Source organism: Brachyistius frenatus, unplaced genomic scaffold (assembly GCF_029030835.1).
Source record: "Brachyistius frenatus isolate BFR_SWC_R1_liver_20210118 unplaced genomic scaffold, ASM2903083v1 Contig_353, whole genome shotgun sequence".
NCBI classification, from domain to species: Eukaryota; Metazoa; Chordata; class Actinopteri; family Embiotocidae; genus Brachyistius; species Brachyistius frenatus.
Window position 1 is genome coordinate 113,545 of NW_027210952.1, and position 22,558 is coordinate 136,102.

General features: G+C 40.1%; 1 protein-coding gene across 3 annotated transcripts in view; it reads left to right on the forward strand.

The window, feature by feature from the left end:
• Positions 1-22,558, forward strand: part of LOC138636104 (contactin-associated protein-like 5) — a 111,135-nt gene that overhangs the window by 50,820 nt on the left and 37,757 nt on the right. For all 3 annotated transcript variants that reach the window (XM_069723948.1, XM_069723949.1, XM_069723950.1), the window contains exons 8-10: positions 2,442-2,715; positions 14,640-14,783; positions 15,052-15,211. In XM_069723948.1, coding sequence (XP_069580049.1) covers positions 2,442-2,715; positions 14,640-14,783; positions 15,052-15,211 — 578 coding nt within the window. The remainder of the gene's footprint in view (positions 1-2,441; positions 2,716-14,639; positions 14,784-15,051; positions 15,212-22,558) is intronic.

A 22,558-nucleotide genomic window follows, 5' to 3' on the forward strand; every position in this document is an offset into this window, starting at 1 on the left:
TATATATATATATATATATATATATATATATATATATATATATATATACATATTTATATATATGTGTATAAATGTTGTACATGTATATGTATACAGGGAGAACATACAGGGAGAATATATAAGCACAGGGAGAACATACAGGGAGTACATATAAACACAGGGAGAACATACAAACACAGGGAGAACATACAAACACATGAAGAACATACAAACACAGGGAAAACATACAAACACAGGGAGAACATATAAACATATCGAGAACAGACAAACACATTGAGAACATACAAACACAGGGAGAATATATACAGTAAACACAGGGAGAACATACAAACAGATGGAGAACATATAAACACATGGAGAACATATAAACACATGGAGAACATAAACACAGGGAGAACATACAAACACATGGAGAACATAAACACAGGGAGAACATACAAACACAGGGAGAACATATAAACACAGGGAGAACAGAGGGAGAATATATATATAATATATATATATATATATATATATATATATATATATATATATATATATATATATATATATATATATATATATATAGATATACTGTATGTGTGTGTGTTTGTATGTTATCCATGTGTTTATATGTTCTCCCTGTGTTTGTATGTTATACATGTGTTTATATGTTCTCCCTGTATGTTCTTCCTGTGTTCATATTTTCTCCCTGTGTTTGTGTTTTCCCTGTGTTTGGATGTTCTCGATGTGTTTGTATGTTCTGCCTATGTTTGTATGTTCTCCATGTGTTTGTATGCTCTCCATGTGTTTGTATGTTCTCCCTGTGTTTATATGTTCTCCATGTGTTTATATGTTCTCCCTGTGTTTGGATGTTATCCCTGTGTTTGGATGTTCTCCTTGTGTTTATATGTTCTCCCTTTGTTTATATGTTTTCCCTGTATGTTCTCCCTGTGTTTGTATGTTCTCCCTGTGTTTATATGTTCTGCTTGTGTTTATATGTTCTCCCTGTACGTTCTCCCTGTGTTTGTATGTTCTCCGTGTTTATATGTACTCCCTGTATGTTCTCCCCATGTTTGTATGTTCTTCCTGTGTTTGTATGTTCTCCCTGTGTTTGCATGTTCTCCCTATGTTTGTGTCATCCATGTGTTTATATGTTCTCCCTGTGTTTGTATGTACTCTCTGTATGTTCTCCTTTTGTTTATATGTTTTCCCTGTATGTTCTCCTTGTGTTTGTATGTTCTCCCTGTATGTTCTCCCTGTGTTTATATGTTCTCCCTGTGTTTATATGTTCTCCCTGTACGTTCTCCCTGTGTTTGTGTTTGTATGTTCTCCGTGTTTATATGTACTCCCTGTATGTTCTCCCCATGTTTGTATGTTCTTCCTGTGTTTGTATGTTCTGCCTGTGTTTGCATGTTCTCCCTATGTTTGTGTCATCCATGTGTTTATATGTTCTCCCTGTGTTTGTATGTTCTCCCTGTGTTTATATGTTATCTTTGTGTTTATGTTCTCCCTGTACGTTCTCCCTGTGTTTGTATCTCCTCCCTCTGTTTGTATGCTCTCCCTGTATTTTCTCCCTGTGTTTGTATGTTCTCCCTGTGTTTATATGTTCTCCCTGTATGTTCTCCCTGTGCTTGTATGTTCTCCCTGTGTTTGTATGTCCTGTCTCTGTTTGTATGTTCTCCCTTTATTGTTCTCCCTGTGTTTGTATGTTCTCTATGTGTTTATATGTTCTCCCTGTATGTTCTCCCTGTGTTTGTATGTTCTCCAGGTGCTCCTGGTGTACCTTAACCTAACTGTGGTATGTCTGGGTGTGGTTACGCGCCATAAGAATTGTCCACAGTACTTCCATCCTACACCTCGGGTTCATTTGAACCAACCAGATTTACCACTGCTGCAGCTATCCAGGGTCGTGTTCACTGCGGCAATTTCAAATTGTTTTTAACGTGACTTTCTTTTTGAATGGCAGCAGCGTAAGGAGATGCTGAGTTTTTATTCTTCTGAACATTCAGATTTCTGGTCACTGACACTGAAAAATGTTCAACCTTGGATAAACTGCTGTGCTCATCACTTTTTACCCAGCTGTCCAATCACAATGAAAGAGGGGTTGGACAAACGCACTGAACTACTTATACTGATCACTGATTGGTCCACCGTTCAGACTGGTTGAGTGAACGCTAATAGAAGCTATGAGTGACAGTCTGGTGGAGCCAGGCTGTTCCAGAAACGTGTCCCAGGTTGTTAGGTGCTGGTGTCAATGGTTGTCTGTCTTTCTGTGTTGGCTCTGTGATGGACTGGCCATTTGTCCAGGGTGTAACCAGCCCACACTCTACAGCTCTAGCACTCTCATGACCCTGTTCAGGATAAGGGTGTATAGCTAATGGATGAATAAAGGTTGAAAATCTGTGAATGTTTTATGTAATGCCATGAAAAGACAACATCTTTGGTTTGTCATCCCACAGGGCAACGTGACCTTCTTGTGCTCACAGCCTCAACTGGTGGCCTGCACCTTCCAGAGCTCCAGCAGCAGCTTCATGTCGCTGCCGGTTTCTGCACCGTCTGCCATCATGGGAGGTTTCTTCATTCGTTTCCAGTTCAGGACGTGGAACTCTGACGGGCTGCTGCTCTTCGCTCGGATGAACCCGGAGCCCCAGAGACTGGATCTGCAGATCAGCACCAGCCGGCTGCTCCTAACCCTACACGGCTCAGCACTGCAGAGATCCGAGGCCTCGGCTGGTGAACAAACACACACACACATACACGTTTATTTAACTGATCGCATGCTTTTATCCAGAAAAAAATATTCCAAAGTTTCTCGAGCAAGCTGTTATTATAGTGATGAAAACTCAAAAACGGATTTCAATGAAAACATGGATGAACAGAAGTCTGTTCTCTCAGTCTTCATCCAAAACGAGGGCCATATGTTTTCAGAAGAGGTCCTGACGTTTTCAGCTGCAAACAACTGCTTAATTGGACACGAGGCCTGAGAGTCTGCAGACATGTTAGCAGCTCTGAGAGGCTGTATGCTGTTTTGAGCTAAATGCTTAACAAATAGCTAGTGTCAATTTGAAGCCTGTTGGCCTGTTTAATGATTTCATTAATTTACATTAACACTTTGATAATATTCTCAATGCCATACGTACTTTCTTTTTAGTCATTACTTCCATCTCATTCAAGTGGCTTTTACTTTTTATGTGTTGATGTAAATAAAACTTGACTTTTTAAACTTACATAAAAATGAGGACTGAAACTATTGAAGCTGTTGGAAACTTTGAAAGTGAAGCATCTGAGCAGGCAGAATCAGGATTCGCTGACTGATAGCATAACAGTGATGGAAGAAAAAATGGCAAAACAGAATAGAAAGTTTCTTCATAAAATAGATTGTCAGAGCAGCGGTAAGGTAAACTGATGCAACGAGGGCTTAGGAGGTGATCATTGATTTTACAGGTAAACACAGGAACTGTTCAGTTTGTAGAAACAGGAGCTGATCAATGAGGCTTTATAAAACAATCAGATGACAAGATTTTATTTCCTACATCCATTGAAAATTAAACATCTGGGAGAGAGAATCCCAAACACACATACGAACAAACTGTTTTATTCTTAATCCTGTACCGATGTATCAGTGTTACACCAGCAGAAAGGAGAGAGTGCAGTATTCCTACTCCTTAACACTACTGAGTAGATGTGTGACGTTCCTCACCTAATCCATCTCGCTTGAACAGAACATGTGGTTGTGGGTATAATTTCATCCTTCCTATTTTTAGCACCTTACTTGGCAATAAAAATTAAAAAAAAAAAAACCTCAGTTTTCTCGGAGTAATGTGAGGAAATGTCGTGTTCTGCTTGTAAAGACCAATGAGGGGATGATGGGGTTTCTCTGTAAAAATATCACAGATAATCATGTTGGACTGAAGGAAACTGAGCAGATGGCAGCTTGGAATGAAATACAGTCAGAGGGATCACATCTTGAAATCATTTCACCATCACAATAAACCACATTGACACTTCTTGTTCAGTTTGAGCCACACATCAAATGTTCTTTTTTCACAATTAAACCAAAACAGTGGATACATAGATGTGTAGATGTAGATATGTAGATGTAGTACTAGATGTAGATGGTTAAATGTAGATGTAGATCTATAGATGCATAGATGTAGTTGTAGATATAGATGTGTAGATGTAGATGTAGATGTGTAGTGTGACAGGGTTCAACCTCAGTCCTTCAATAAAACAGCCCAAAAAATGGCATAGTCGTAGGTAGCAATGGTGCAATTTATTGTGCGTCTCCCAAAAATGCAGAATTGTGGCAACACAAATATATTTACAGATACTCAGTACCAAACAACAAAAATGTTTGCAAATAAATAATAATAATAAAAAAAAAAAACTAATTCTAAACCAAAAAGTTTGTACACGTCAATATTCTCTTCATCAAAATGGCTGTTACCTTCCTCATAACTCTGCCCACACTACTCCCTCCATCCTAAAGAGGTCCCTTTAAATATCCTAAGCCTCTCCCATCAGGCTAATTTATTACCCTCAGATGTATAATGCAGACGATCTCTACACCGAGGTTCTAGTTTGCCTGCCTACTGCAGGACCCAAAACAGGAAAATAAAATACATTTCCTTCATGGAGCCCAACCACTAGCTCCCAGATAAACCTGTCCGTTATGTTTCAGACAATATTTTTAATGACAGGGATCGTCGCATCATAGTGACGTCATCCAATCGCTTATCGTTAACAGCGAATTTATACACCTGGTTGGCCGCTGCTTTTAGTTTAGACTAGTCCGGTAGGAGAGTCAACCCACAGTAAGTTTGCTAGCAGTGTTATACGAAATGTCTCAAGTGTGCACCGTTGATAATTTCCTGACAGCCAAATAACCGTGGGTCCTGACGTAGTAATCTGCATGGCGTGTGAATGAACCGCGGGTGTGTGTGTGCGTCTATGTGTGCGTATCTATGTGTGTCTGAGTGGTCCTCATGCAGTCAGTGACGGGCTGCTCCATGTAAATGTAGCTGTAGCTGTAGATGATGTGTAGATATGTAGCTATGTAGATGTTTAAATATAGATGTAAATGTATATACAGTGGCGTTTTCCAGTTTTTTTGCATGTCTGTCACTTAAATGTTTCAGATCATCAAACACATTTAAATATTAGTCAAAGATAACACAATTAAACACAAAATGCAGTTTTTAAATGAAGGTTGTTATTATTAAGGGAGAAAAACAATCCAAACCCACATGGCCCTGTGTAAAAAAGTGTTTGCCCCCTCCTGTTAAAACATAACTTAACTGTGGTTTATCACACCTGAGTTCAATTTCTCGAGCCACACCCAGGCCTGATTACTGCCACACCTGTTCTCAATCCAGAAATCACTTCAATAGGACCTGCCTGACAAAGTGAAGTAGACCAGAAGATCCTCACAAGATAGACATCATGCTGAGATCCAAAGACATTCAGGAACAAATGAGAAAGAAAGTAATTGAGATCTATCAGTCTGGAAAAGGTTCTAAAGCCATTTCTAAAGCTTTGGGACTCCAGAGAACCACAGTGAGAACCATTATCCACAAATGGAGAAAACATGGAACAGTGGTGAACCTTCCCAGGAGCGGCCGGCCGACCAAAATTACCCCGAGAGAGCAGTGACGACTCATCCGAGAGGTCACAAAAGACCCCACGACAACATCCAAAGAACTGCAGGCCTCACTTGCCTCAGTTAAGGTCAGTGTTCATGACTCCACCAGAAGAAAGAGACTCGGCAAAACTGGCTGCATGGCAGAGTTCCAAGACCAAAACCACCGCTGAGCAAAAAGAACATTAAGGCTCGTCTCATTTTTGCCAGAAAACATCTTGATGATCCCCGAGACTTTTGGGAAAATACTCTGTGGACTGACGAGACCAAAGTTGAACTTTTTGGAAGGTTTGTGTCCCGTTACATCTGGTGTAAAAGTAACACCACATTTCAGAAGAAGAACCTCATACCAACAGTAAAATATGGTGGTGGTAGTGTGATGGTCTGGGGCTGTTTTACTGCTTCAGGACCTGGAAGACTTGCTGTGATAAATGGAACCATGAATTCTACCGTCTACCAAAACATCCTGAAGGAGAACGTCCGGCCGTCTGTTCGTGACCTCAAGCTGAAGCCAACTTGGGTTCTGCAGCAGGACAATGATCCAAAACACACCAGCAAGTCCACCTCTGAATGGATGAAGAAAAACAAAATGAAGACTTTGGAGTGGCCTCATCAAAGTCCTGACCTGAATCCTATTGAGATGCTGTGGCATGACCTTAAAAAGGAGGTTGGTGCTGGAAAACCCTCCAATGTGTCTGAATTACAACAACAACTCTGTAAAGATGAGTCGGCCAACATTCCTCCACAGCTGGAAAAGACTCATTGCAAGTTAACGCAAACGCTTGATTGCAGTTGTTGCTGCTGAGGGTGGTCCAACCAGTTATTAGGTTTAGGGGGAAACACTTTTTCACACAGGGCCATGTGGGTTTGGATTGTTTTTCTCCCTTAATAATAAAAACCTTCATTTAAAAACTGCATTTTGTGTTTACTTGTTATCTTTGACTAATATTTAAATTTGTTTGATGATCTGAAACATTTAACTGTGACAAACATGCAAAAAAATAAGAAATCAGGAAGGGGCAAACACTTTTTCACACCACTGTATGTAGATCCGTAGAAGTGGAGCTGTAGATGTAATAGATGTAAATGTTTAAATATAGATGTAAATGTATATGTAGATCCGTAGATGTAGTTTTGGATGTAGATGTAAATATGTAGAATTGTATATATATACACACGTGTAGATTTAGATATTGCCGTTTCGATGTAGAAGTGTAGATGTATATACACTGCTCAAAAATAAAGGGAACACTTAAACAACACATCCTAGATCTCAATGAATTAAATATTCCAGTTGAAAATCTTTATTCATTACATAGTGGAATGTGTTGAGAACAAGATAACATCAGAATGATCAATGGAAATCAGAATCATTATCCATGGAGGTCTGGATTCAGAATCATACTCCAAATAAAAGTGTAAAAATCAGATCACAGGCTGATCCAACTTCTGTGGAGATTCCTGAAGACAAGTCCAAATGAGTCTCAATGATGTCCCGGATGTGCTGGATTGGATTCAGGTCTGGGAAACGGGCGGGCCGGTCCGGAGCATCGATGCCTTCATCGTGCAGGAACTGCTGACACACTCCAGCCACATGAGGCCGAGCATTGTCCTGCATCAGAAGAACCCAGGACCCGCTGCACCAGCAGATGGTCTTCAACGGGTCTGAGGATCTCATCCCGGGACCTAATGGCAGTCAGGGTACCTCTGGCTAGCACACGGAGGGCTGCGCGGCCCTCCGAAGAAATGCCTCCCCAGACCGTCGCTGACCCGCCGCTGAACCGGTCCCGCTGGAGGATGTTGCAGGCAGCAGAACGTTCTCCACGGCGTCTCCAGACTCCGTCACGTCTGTCACATGTGCTCAGTGTGAACCTGCTCTCATCCGTGAAGACCGCAGGGCGCCGACGGAGAAGCTGCCGATCTCGGTGTTCTCCGGTAAAGTCCGATCGCCCCGGACGGTGTTGGGCTGTGAGCACAGACCCCACTTGTGGACGTCGGGTCCTCGTACCGCCCTCATGGAGTCTGTTTCTGACAGTTTGAGCAGAAACATGCACATTAGTGGCCTGCTGGAGGTCATTTTGTAGGGCTCTGGCAGCGCTCCTCCTGTTCCTCCTTGTACAAAGGAGCAGATAGCAGTCCTGCTGCTGGGTTGTTGTCCTCCTACGGCCCCCTCCACGTCTCCTGGTGGACCGGCCTGTCTCCTGGTATGTCCTCCGTCCTCTTGACACTGTGCTGACAGACACAGCAAACCTTCTTGCCACAGCTTGCATTGATGTGCCATCCTGGATGAGCTGCACTACCTGAACAACTTCTGTGGGTTGGAGACACCTCATGCTCCCTCTAGTGGTGAGGACACTGGCAAAATGCAAAAGGGACCAACAATCATCCAGAAAGGACGAGGACAGAGAAATGGTCTGTGGTCACCACCTGCAGAACCGTTCCTTTATAGCAGGGGTGGGCAATTAATTTTTACCGGGGGCCACATGAGCAACCTGAGCACTGCTGGAGGGCCACATCGACAATATTTCAATTAAATTTTGCTTATTATTAATGTTTCGATGTAGATGTTTAGATATGTAGATGTATACATGTAGATGTAAATGGGTAGATGTGTAGATTTAGATATAAATGGGTAGATGTAAATGTGTAGATGTAAATGGGTAGCTGTTTAGATGTAGATGTGTAGATGTAGTGCGGTAGATGCAGTTATGCTGCCTGTTACATTTTTATCTCATTACATCCACCAAGAGGGTTATCTTTTCACTCCATTTTCTTTGTCTGTAGGTCAGCAGAATTACAGAATGAGTGGTGGTCCAATTGTTATGAATCTTGGAAGATATTGCATGCTCCAATGAGAAACCTGCCAACTTTTGGAGCAGATCATAATCACAAAGTGGATCCATGAATGTATTTTCAATGTCATGAACTATGTGAGATATAGAGTAGTTTACCTTTTAATGCCAGACTCCTTAAAATCCATTATATCATTAAAATGCAATAGTGATACAACAGGGGCCCTTCTAGAAATAGCATAACTCCGTATGAGGATCCACATTGACAGGTAACAGTGACCCACTCGGAGACACAGGTTCCCTGCTCAAACTTAAGGAGATGTTATGGAGCACCGGAGGTTTATTGAGAAGGAGAGTCTGTCCCAGAGGTGCTGGGACTGGACCGCCTGCAGCAGCTCTCAGGTGCACCCCGACTGATGGTACTGCTTCGGTTAATACTTGATGGATTTTCTGACAGTCCTGTGATCTGTCAATATCAATCCCACCAGTATTTGTCCCGGTAGTCCCGATGGTCAGTACACCTCTGTGGATCAGTCAGGACAGTAGTTTCACAGGGAGGAGCTGGAACCAGCACAATTATTAAAACTAAATATTTTTTAATCCATCCTGACATATGTTGTGGAGTCAGAGTCACTGAGTGGACTGGTGGCCTCGGCGGTGGTCCGTGCTCTGAGTGTCCTTCTAGCTGGTTTATATTATTATAGCAGTACTGTTAATCTGACTGTTATTCACTGGTTCCCTTCCAGTGGGAGGATAATTATTGAGGTCACATCAGGAGTAATTACTGAGGACATTTTGGTTATAAATTCAGCAGCTCGTATTGCTACTTGGAATGGAAACTAAATAGATTTCAATCATGTCCGGGGATAATCTTGGGATTTGTGTTAACAACAAATTACATTTGTTCATGTTTGAATGTAGAAAAAGATGCACAGACATGGCAAATACTTAAATTAATCTGTGGGCTCTTTCTTTGTATAATACTCATGATATGGAAAGGGATGGACATCTTGTCTGCACAGTTATTGATGCATCAGAACTAGATGGTGAAATCCAGTGGATTAAACAGCAGCAAACAGTAAAGACTGGACTGTTCGATATTTTATTGTTCCTCTGGCGTTTCTTGGCAAAAAGTAAAACCAACCACGTGGTGCAAAAAAAACCCTGTCTCACTGCTTACATATACAGAAACAGATCATTTAGTATGTTTAACAGATACAGATAATGAAGATAGTGGTGTACTCATTCGTCCCTATTAATCGATTATCCAATGTCTAATATCATTTATCTTGGTAAAACATAAAAACTAACAGTATCTAAAAGTGTCCCATAATAACTGGATAATGTGTTTATTTAAAACCGAGCTAAAGACTGACGGAGGAAATGCTGCTACATGTTCACACCTGTCCAAATAAGAAATACCTAACTTGTTATAAAGGTCACATGTTAATAGCAGGAGTAAATGAGTTGCCAGGTTAACAGGAAGAGGATTAGCTTTGTAAAATACACTGAGCATGTTTATTCTGTCTGATAGCAGAGGCAAAATCTGAATGTTCACCTGTGGACCCGCAGACTGAGTCCTCGTGAACTTTAGTCAATCGTTCTTTGACATGTTTTGTTCATGAGAAAGAACTGCATGTCACTGACATGCAGCGGTGACAGAGAACAGAGAGTGAAAGGAGACGAGCTCAGAGCATCATGGGATCATCTTTCTGTCTTTCACAAATACTCTAATAAAAGCTTATTTTGAAATAATGTCAGAAGTAGCTGGCAGGGACAGATAATTAAAAGTTTAATAAAAAGCATATGAAAAACTTTGCTGTATTTTTCAATGGAAATCAAACTTCCTGTAAATCTGTTCCATTAAAACCTGCCAGAAAAACTTGGGATTATCTCATCCAGGCAGCTGTAATGCTTCTATTGTGAAATATTTCTGCAGGAAGTGTTTAGCTGCCAGAAGCCCGACACAGATCGACCAAACAGGGAAGTAGAACCAACTGGAATTAAGCAGTGAGTACGCACAGTACTTTATTGTCACAATAGAAACTCAGAGCAGCAGAGTGCTGTGATGACAGAACTTTATTACATTGACTGTTGTAAAAATGATACTGAATTTATCAAGACAGAAGATCAACATGGAGAGTGTTGAGGTTACATCCTTAATAAAAGTAACCTAACCTCTACCTTTGGCCAATGATCACATGATTAATGAGTCTGATCTGCAGCAGTTTGATTGATGTAGAAATAGAGTGGAATCTGAAATATCAAATTTTTTTTATGACATGTTAAATGTGTTTTTAGATGTTCTACAACCTCAGATGTTCACATTATTTCCAGGTTCTGCCCTGCATGACCTAAAACTTGAAGGCAAAGAAGGATCACTGATCATTTCCTGCATGTGTGCCAGTAAATCGTGTGTGTACAGAAGTATGACTGGACTGTATTATAAATACTAATGAAATCGATGTTGGCATCCATTGAAAATGTTATGAGTAAGAGACTTACTTGTCATTTCCCACCAGTTCTGACATTCAAAAAGGGAACACATTGGTGTTGAATTGAACAGATATAATGAAGCCCTGAATGGTGAAGTGGGATTGTTAAACCGGCTCTGTCTCTTCGGGAAGCAGCCTGACTGAGAGATGTGGACTCCAGCATTTCTGACAGATCAGCCGCAGGGGAAACCAGCAGGGTGATAAAAACCTCTGCTGCTGTTCTCTGGGCTAATGTTTTCTTTTTCCAGACACTTGAGCAATAGATACCCAGATCACTGATGTGATATTAGAGTCTACATATAGATACTGTTTTATTACCTCGGGCTCAGGCTGAGATCGATGTGAGCTGGTAGCTAGCAGTCCCTTACGGCTTGTTGAATGAAACAGCCAATGGAGTGGAGAGAGGAGCGTCCGAGGCAGTCGCAGTCTTCAGACAGGAGGACAGGCATCATTGGATTTTAATGGCTTCTGAGACAGGCAGGGATACTGAACTGTCCCCCGGGGGCCTGGAGAAACTTAACAGCCCATATTTTTGAGAAATTAAAATAACTCTGAATGAGTCTTCATCCTGTATGAAGCTTTTTGTCCCTTCTGAGCTGTCAGTCATCTCGATGCCCATATATACCATGATGTCATCCGCCTGATATCTAACTCTACATTAGCATTAACATGTCAATCAAAAAGTAGACTGATGATGCTAAATTCGTGTTTTAAAGAAGAATCCTGAATTTTATATTTTCATAATTTTGTTCACTCCTCTCAGTAATAACAGCAACCTGTTCATGAATCTTTACCTGTATGACTTCTTAATAGTGATGACCCTGTTAAGTAAATCAGTGGTGGAAAAAGTTACTCTTAAAAACAAGTCATTCTTCTAAATGAATTGGACATCCTTTGTGACAGAAGACTCACTTGTAAAGACTTCGATTTAACCTCACAGCACAAGAACAGTTTATTTCTGACTGCAGCCTATCAACAACGAGGTCCACTGACAGAGACCCTGTCCCTCTCAGAGACACTCAGAGACATTTATAAACACTCAGAGACACTCAGGGACGCTTATAGACACTCAGAGACACTCAGAGACGCTTATAGACACTCAGCTACACTCAGACGCTTATAGACACTCAGAGACACTTAGACACTCAGAGACGCTCAGAGATACTCAGAGACAATCAGAGACATGTATAGACACTCAGAGACGCTTATAGACACTCGGTGACACTTACAGACATGCAGATACACTCAGAGACACTTAGAGACACTTATAGACACTCAAACACACTTTTAAACACTCAGATACACTCAGAGACACTTATAGACACTCAGAGACACTCATAGATACTCAGAGACATGTATAGACACTCAGCTACACTCAGAGACGCTTATAGACACTCAGCTACACTCAGAGACGCTTATAGACACTCAGAGATGCTGAGACACTCAGAGACGCTCAGAGATACTCAGAGACAATTAGAGACATGTATAGACACTCAGAAATGCTTATAGACATTCAGATACATTTCTAGACACTCAGACACACTTTTAAACACTCAGATACACTCAGAGACGCTTATAGACACTCAGAGACACTCAAAGACACCACGTGCATGTATAGACATCCAGAGATACTTATAGACACTCTGAGACAGTCAGGACACTTGTGGACACTCGGAGACACTTGGAGACACCACATGCCATCACACATGCTGTTTTTTTTGTGATAATTTGTACTAGCACACACTCCCATGTTTTTGTACATTTTTGTACTCATACTTTTATAATTCAATATTTATAGCACCTGTCTGGTGATTTTTCTTCTCTTATGTTTTAGTTTGTGATTGTTCTGCAAACGTTGAATCAAACTACATTATTAAGACAGGAGTTGTAATGAAACGATAACTATTGTTTAACCATCGAAAGGAATTCCTACAGCGTTGTGAAATACATGGGGCTGAAAGCTTGGTGGCATGCTGACTACTGTACTTGTGTGTCATGGAGATGCCTCGTGCTGATAATGTCAAAATGTGTAAAATGAGGAAACCCCTGTTGGCATTGCTTTTATTCCTTTTTTTTTTTTTAAGTTTCCACCTAAATCAAACATCCATAAGAGCACCAGAACTATGAGGGCAAAATGAACAGCCATGGACCCTCACGGGATTTATTTTCCTCCCTACTGCTGCTCCGCATCATGTGGTGTTATTTTCCTCCCTACCGGTTTCTGCTGCTCCGCATCACGTGGTGTAAAGCTGCCTTGTCATTTGTTGAGGGGTACAGTAGGAGCGCTTGTTTTAAAACAGTTGATTCAGCAGGAGTCCCATTTGAAAATTTTGAAATACACCAAGACTCTTTGTCCCCATTCAGGTCAGTGATATTTGAAAATATACATTTTACCTGATCCAAACTATGTTATTTTTGTTTCTTTTTAAGATATATACTCATTTCAAATTGAATTGTTGCAACACATTTTTAAAAAGTTGGGACAAGGTTATGTTCACCACTGTGCTGCATCACCTCTTCTTTTAACAACACTGTAAATATATGGGAACTGAGGAGACCAGTGTTTGTTGTATTTTTCATGTCATGATGCTCCAGATGTTTTCAATGTTTGATAGGTCCCTCTCCTCTTTAACCTGGAGGATGCAGCATCCATGATTTCCAAACAGAATCTCAGATTGTGATCCATCAGACCTCAGGACAGTTGTCCACTTCACCTCAGTCCATCTTCAATGATCTCGGTCCAGAGAAGGCGGCGGTGTTTCTGGATCATGTTTCTATCTGGTTTCTTCTTTGGAGAGTTTTAACCTGCATTTGTGGACGCAGCGATGAACTGTGTTCACAGACGATGGTTTTCACAAGTGTTCCTGAGCCCATGCAGTGATTTCCACTCCAGAATAGTGTGTTTTTAATGCAGTGCTGCCTGAGGGCCTGAAGATCACCACCATCCAATATTGGTTTCCAGCCTTGTCCCTTGTGTTCAGAGATTTCTCCAGATTCTCTGAGTCTTTTAATGATATTATGAACTGCAAATGATGAAATCCACTAATTCTTTGTAGTTTTACGTTGAGGAACATTATTCTTAGATTGTTGAACTATTTTCCAGCACAGTCTTTCAGAGTGGTGAACCTCTCCCCATCTTCACTGCTGAGAGACTCTGCCTCTCTGAAATCATCTTTTTATACCCAATCATGTTACTGATCTTTTGCCAGGTAAACTAATTAGTTGTAAGATGTTCCACCATGTGTTTTTTTTAGTTGTTTTTTTTTTTTTTTTTACATTACACAACTTTTTAAGTCTCTTGTTGACCTTGTCCCAAAGGGCATGTTGCCATCAAATTCAAAATGAGCATATATTTTTGATTAAACATAAAAAAATTATGTTTCAACATTTTCCACATGGTCTTTGTTACATTTTCAATTCAATATGGGTTTACGTGATTTGCAAATCATTGCATTCTTTTTTTTTATTTGCATTTTAAACAGCGTCCCAATTTTTTTTGGAAACAGGGTTTTAGGTTTGTGTTCAGTTGTTAGAAAATTAGACATATGTCAGATAAGTAGGCTGCTGCAAAACCATGGAGAGGAAGTATTATCTATATAAATTTAAATATCAACATGAAAATTGGCAGACAGCTAGTATAAGGACTTTAAAATACTACAGACTGCTATTTTTGTGCAGCCAACTTTAGGGTTTCAATCTTAATTGACGTAAGGTACTTCCCTCTGTCTCCAGGTCACAGAGTCAATGATGGACTGTGGCACACGGTGAGTCTAGACACCAGAAGTCGACAGATCTCTCTGACTCTTGACAATGAGCTGCCTTCAACCATAGACCAGTGGGAACAACTGGAAGCTACAGGCAGCTTCTACTTTGGAGGTCAGTGGGTGCTCAGTGTGGTTGTATGAAGATACAGTTTCAGAAAAAGAAAACCACAAAACCTTTGAAATATTTCTGGTTGTTCACCTGCATGTAAAGATACATGTTTCTACTTGTTCACCTGCATGTAAAGATAAATATTTTTAGTTGTTCACCTGCATGTAAAGATAGATATTTCTAGTTGTTCACCTGCATGTCAAGATACAGTAACTGTTTCTACTTGTTCACCTGCATGTAAAGATAAAGATCAGTGTGTTTCTCCACTCAGGCTGTCCCTCTCCAAGCTGTAACAACTTGACTCCGGTCTTCCAAGGCTGCATGCGCCTCATAACCATTAACGGTCAGCCAATCAACCTCAATCATGTCCAGCAAGGATTGCTGGGAAACTATAATGAGCTTCAGTTCGACACCTGCAACATAAGAGACAGGTAAACAAGATGTTTCCATGTTCTTGTTCACAGTTGAATACACTTTGACTTAATATACTTTTGATACTGTAGTAGCTGCATTTAATTCCAGTGATTGGATTATGTGCACTTTAGGGCGGCTCTCTGCCAGCTGTTGTTTGAAGTTTAATAGATGATCCAGCTGTCAGACAAGGGGTCTGAAACTTTGGTCTGCTAACTGCAGTCTGAGCTGGTCCACATATTCCTCATTTGGTTGCTGTGAAAAGATCATCCTCAGCTGGAGTCGTATTTCACATGTTGTGATGCTGCAGTCTTTAATGACCGAGTTATGATCTGACACTGACATAGGATGAAGAATTAACCATATTGTTCTGTGCTCATGGAGGAGACACATCCAACTTAGTCTGTATGGTGTCTCAGAGTCCAGGGGGGAAGTTCACATTCAAATAAACAGTTGGTATTTTAGTGAAATAACTGTCTTAGACATTACACACAGATAGTCTGATTTACTAAATGTTTGCGTGTGTAAAATCACGTACAAACTCCACACCACCCTCAAATAAATGTCCAAGCAGATTTACTAATGATGTGCAGTGAGGATTGCGTCATTCAAATGTGCAGTTTAGCACAAGTTGTCCATTTTGCGTGTTTGCCTGCCATTCATATGTGATATTGGGCGTTTCTGCCTGAAGGTGTAAAATACTGGGAGGAGAAATGTAAAGAAAACAATTTAGTACCCGCAATGATATTTACTAAACCTGGAAGTAGAATCAGGAGAAGTGATTGTTGTGTATTTTAGTACGACTGAAGGTTTTAATCAGATGAACATCAGGAGAGACGGCTGCTCTTATTGTGAAGGAGACGCAGGAAAGCAGAAAATATGTAGAGAACGAGGTTTTACATCCGTTAAACATTTCTGATGTCAGAGGGAAACATTATTCAGACATGTCGTCTGTCCAGAGATGATATTTCTGACTTGTTGACTGAACTGAATGATGACTGACAGCCAACAACAAGGAGGAGCCACGAAATACTAGCAATGTCAGAACTTCTTCCGACTCAGCATTTTGCTGCCTCTGGGTGGTTCCAGCGTATCTCTGCTTGGATCTCCCTCCAGTCCTGTTATTCAGGTGAGCTGTCACATCCTGAATGAGTCCTGCAGAATTCACAGGTAGCTTTATCAGGTTCATGAGACCTCCAGGAGCTGAATGAAACATCACCTGCTCATCACAGAAAGATCTGAACCTGCTGATCACTGTTTGTTGGAAGATCTCATCCACCGTTCCTCCTCTTTTATTTGCTGATGTTTTATTATTATGCCTTTTTTATGACTTTTAATTTTTCCCACAGTCTTGACTTTCTTGCTGATAATCTCCTATATAGCGTTTTCTTGTTATATTTATATTTCTTAATTTCAATGGGATCAGATTTCCTTTTGCAGTCGCTCTGTTTTCCATTGCTGGAATCACTTTAACACGCAAACCCTCATTTAAATACAAAGATTTGCACTTTGAGATCTTTGGAAATCAGGCCCAGAATGGTCAATACTAGGAAACTGGAAAACAAATAAGATAAGATAATATAATCCTTTATTAGTCCCGCAGTGGGGAAATTTACAGGATTACAGCAGCATCGTGGATAGTGCAAACCTGACATAATGAGTAAAAACAACATGGTAAAAAACAATATTTAAAAATAAGTAATACAGTTAGGATATTGACATATTTATATTGCATTAAATATAATACAAAACAGACAAAATGATTAAATATATTGCACAGATGTTTTTGTGTTCGGTGGTCTACTGGGAGCACAGCTGGTGGGAGGTGTTGTCCGTCAGGGATGATAGCTCCTGTCTCCCACCACCTCCACCGTATCCAGTGGACACCCCAGCACACTGCTTGTCTTCTTAATGAGCTTGTTCAGTCTCTTCCTGTCAGCTGCCGAGATGCTGCTACCCCAGCAGGCCGCTCCATAAAAGATGGCTGATGCCACCACAGAGTCGAAGAAGGTCCTCAGGAGTCCCTGCACTCCAAAAGACCTCAGTTTCCTCAGCAGATACAGTCTGCTCTGACCCTTTTTGTAAATTGCATGAGTGTTATCAGTCCAGTCCAGTTTATTGTTCATGTGAACACCCAGGTACTAATAAGATCTCACAATCTCAATGTCAATTCCCTGGATGTTCACTGGTACCGGAGGACAGTGTTTACCTCAGCAGAAGTCCACCACCAGCTCTTTGGGTTTGCCAGAGTTGATCTGGAGGTGGTTCCGCTGGCACCATCCTATAAAGTCCTGGTTCAGTTCTCTGTATTCTGTCATCACCGGCGGAAATGAGGCCGACGATTGCAGAGTCGTCAGAGAACTTTTGCAGGTGGCAGTCAGCAGAGTTGTATTTGAAGTCTGAGGTGTAGATGGTGAAGAGGAATGAAGTTAGAACGGTTCCTTGTGGGGCCTTCGTGCTGCAGCACACCAGGTCAGACTCACTCCCATAATTCGCACACACTGTGGACGGTGGGTGAGGTAGTCCAAGATCCATGTAGTGAGGTGGTGGTCCATCCCGGTCTGCTCCAGCTTGTCCCTCAGAAGCAAAGGCAACAATGTGCAACAAAAACACAACAATCCTTAAAAAATGTATACGATAAGTCCTTGATATTTGTTTTTTTCTTTCACTCATCATTGGAGATAAAGTCCTGAATTCTCTCTGTTTGACACCATGGTTGTGGACACGGCCACCAAATAACCTTCTCTCGAGTTTCACCTGGTCAGCGTGAGCACCACGTCCTGGCTGCTCATCTGATCCACACAAAGTGAGCATGGAGGCCATTTTTCATTTGGCCCTACAGAAAGTTATTGATCATTAATGTTGGTTCACACAGTGTACATGAAAACACCTCATGTCTGACAATCTTTTCTTCACTTATGTATATTCTGCCAAAAATCTCTGGACACTTTTTTTCCTGTGTTTTATACTTTTATTATTTCAGCTTGTCAGTTTTAGAAGTTGTGCTCTTAAACCATCAAAAACTGTGCAATAAAGCTTAAAATTGACCTTGCCCTTAATCTCACCCAAATCATATAGACCTCTGCTAGTAGTCCACTCTTCTGTGAAATGCAAATATGCAACCACTGCATATGTTTGGGTGCATTTCTAATTGTGGCAGTGTTACAGTTGCACCAGTTCCATTTCTCCTGTATGTAACCAGTGTTACAGAAGACTCCACAGAGGTGCACTGGACAATGGGAATACTGGGACAAATCTGTGTCTGCTTCTTTATCTGTCCTGTACCCACAGATTTGAATTGTGATATGATGTCATCATTATATTTTCTTAGTTAATTTTGCTACCATTTACTGAATTTTAAGATGTATGGCATTTAGTAGGCAAAATCGCAGACAGAGCAATGTTAATGAAAGTGCAAAATAGTTAATGGATGCGCCTGGGGCTGCACAATGAATCATTGAAATCACAATCTGGATTCTAAATGCAAACGTTTCTGCTGCATCAAAACAAGCGCGCCTACTCTCCCTCAACCAATGACAACGCAACACTACACCAAGTGATGCGGAACAGCAGAAACTGTCAGTGAGGAAAATAAAGCCCAGTGAGAGAAAAATCCTCATTCATAGGTTATGTTTGATAAAAGAAGACGAGAGACTGGACTGTTTATATGTTCAATATCAGACTCAGGAAGCGGACCTGTATCTGTTGATTTAAACAACTGGGACTCGGGAAGGATCTGATACTCAGAGTGCAGCTCACTGACTGATAGATGTATTTATCTGTTACAGGTCAATGAGGTGACTGCTGGACTCTGCACTATTTTGTAAAGGGATGTTTTTGTCCTGATGCTGAACATTTTACATAAAATATTAATACAGACTCAATGTAGTAAGTACGTTTGAAGTAATAGGAATCAAAACATCTGGTGCTGATGAAGAGTTCTCAGGAACATGTGGTCATCAGGTTGTGTTCTTGTTCATCTTCTACCTGTTTTAGGATCACTGTTTTGTGCTTTTGTTAAGAGGACATTAATGTTTGTGGGATTTTATGGCCTTTTCTCTGTCCGTTTAAACTTCATTGCTCAGTTTATGGTGAGAGAGCACCTCTGTGGGTCGCTGCTGTAGTTTCATGACCTGTGAGAGCAGCCATGAACACAAAAGAAAGAGCTGGATGGTAATTAAACCAACAGCTGCAACATTATCCGAGCTGCGGCTGCCCGCTCCGCTGCAGTTAATGGCTGAGAAATGAAAGCGTATGAAATTATAGATGCACGCTTGAAAGGTCGGCAATTATGTGAAACTAGAGGAGGCTCCAAGAAGGGACTGTTAATCAAAAAAGTTTCTTTGAAGTGCTCATTTGGTTCAGATCCAGTAAACATGAACTCTGGTCTGACATTCATGCTTTTATTTTGGAGAAAAAACCTCAATGCCTTATATTTCAGACAACAACCGAATAATAAAATACATAGTGATGCTCTTTAATTTCCTTCTGGTCTGTTAATATGATAGTGTGAAACGGGAATCTTTACAACAGCACATCACTTCAGGGTTTTATTTTCCATCAATGAATCTTTATTTTTCAAACTGTTATACTACTAGCTTTTTTTTTTAATGTTCTTAATGTTGCTTTGACTCATCTGTCTCTGGAAATACTGAGATAAATTGTATTGTTTTCTGTCTTTCATCACAAACAACAAAATACAAATGAAAAAGTCTTCTTCCACTTCATCACGCCAGTTCAACAGCACATGAACACCACATGAACGACACATGAACAACATGTGACCAACATATGAACAACACGTGAACATCACGTAAAAAGCACATGAACATCACATGGACAACAAAAACATCTCATGAAAAACACAATAACATCACATTCAAAGCACATGAACAGCACATGAACAACACATTAACAACACATGAACATCACATGAAAGAAACATGAACAACACATGAACAACATAAACATAGTATGAACAACACATGAACAACACATGAACATCACATGAACAACACATGAACATCACATGGACAACACCAGAACATCTAATAAACAACACATGAACAACACAATAACATCACATGAACAACACATGAACATGAACATAGCATGAACAACACCAGAACATTTAATGACCAACACATGAACAACACAATAACATCACATGAACAACACATTAACAACACATGAACATCACATGAACAGCACATGAACAACACTTTAAAAACATGAACATCACATGGACAGCACTAGAACATCTCATGAAGAAGACATGAACAACACATGAACATAGTATGAACAACACATGAACATCAAATGAACAACACAAGAGCATCACATGAACATCACATGCACATCACATGAGCAACACTAACAACACATGAACATCACATGAACATCACATGAACATCACATGGACAGCACTAGAACATCTCATGAAGAAGACATGAACAACACATGAACATAGTATGAACAACACATGAACATCAAATGAACAACACAAGAGCATCACATGAACATCACATGCACATCACATGAGCAACACTAACAACAAATGAACATCACATGAACATCACATGAAAAACACATGAACAGCACATGGACAACACAAGAGCATCACATGAACATCACATGAACAACACATGAACATCACATGAACATCTCATGAAAAACACAATAACATCACATTCAAAGCACATGAACAGCACATGAACAACACATTAACAACACATGAACATCACATGAAAGAAACATGAACAACACATGAACAACATAAACATAGTATGAACAACACATGAACAACACATTAACAACACATGAACATCACATGAAAGAAACATGAACAACACATGAACAACATAAACATAGTATGAACAACACATGAACAACACATTAACAACACAAGAGCATCACATGAACAACACAATAACATCACATGAACAACACATGAACATAGCATGAACAACACCAGAACATTTAATGACCAACACATGAACAACACATTAACAACACATGAACATCACATGAACAGCACATGAACAACACTTTAAAAACATGAACATCACATGGACAGCACTAGAACATCTCATGAAGAAGACATGAACAACACATGAACATCAAATGAACAACACATGCACATCACATGAACAACACGAACAACACATGAACATCACATGAACATCACATGAACAACACATGAACATCACATGAACAACATATGAACAACACATGAACATCACATGAACATCACATGAACAACACATGAACAACACATGAAAATCACATGGACAACACCAGAACATCTAATGAACAACACATGAACAACACAATAACATCACATGAACAACACGAACAACATGAACATAGTATGAACAACACGTGAACATCACATGAACATCACATGAAAAACACATTAACAACATATGAACATCACATGAACATCACATGAACAACACATGAATAACATGAACATAGTATGAACAACACATGAACATCACATGAACAACACATGAACATCACATGAACAACATATGAACAACACATGAACATCACATGAACATCACATGAACAACACATGAACAACACATGAAAATCACATGGACAACACCAGAACATCTAATGAACAACACATGAACAACACAATAACATCACATGAACAACACGAACAACATGAACATAGTATGAACAACACGTGAACATCACATGAACAACACATTAACAACATATGAACATCACATGAACATCACATGAACATCACATGAAAAGCACATGAACAGCACATGAACAACACAAAAGCATCACATGAACATCACATGAACAACGTATGAACATCACATGAACATCACATGAACATCACATGAACAACACATGAACAACACATGAAAATCACATGGACAACACCAGAACATCTAATGAACAACACATGAACAACACAATAACATCACATGAACAACACGAACAACATGAACATAGTATGAACAACACGTGAACATCACATGAACATCACATGAAAAACACATGAACATCACATGAACAACACATTAACAACATATGAACATCACATGAACAACACATGAACATCACATGAACATCACATGAACAACACATTAACTACACATGGACAACACCAGAACATCTAATGAACAACACATGATCACAACACAACATGAACAACACATTAACATGAACAACACAATGAACATCACATGAACATCACACATCTCATGAACAAGACATGAACAACACATTAACATGAACATCACACATGAACATCACATGCACATCACATGAGCAACATGAACAACACATGAACATCACATGAACATCACATGAAAAACACATGAACATCACAAGTACAACACATT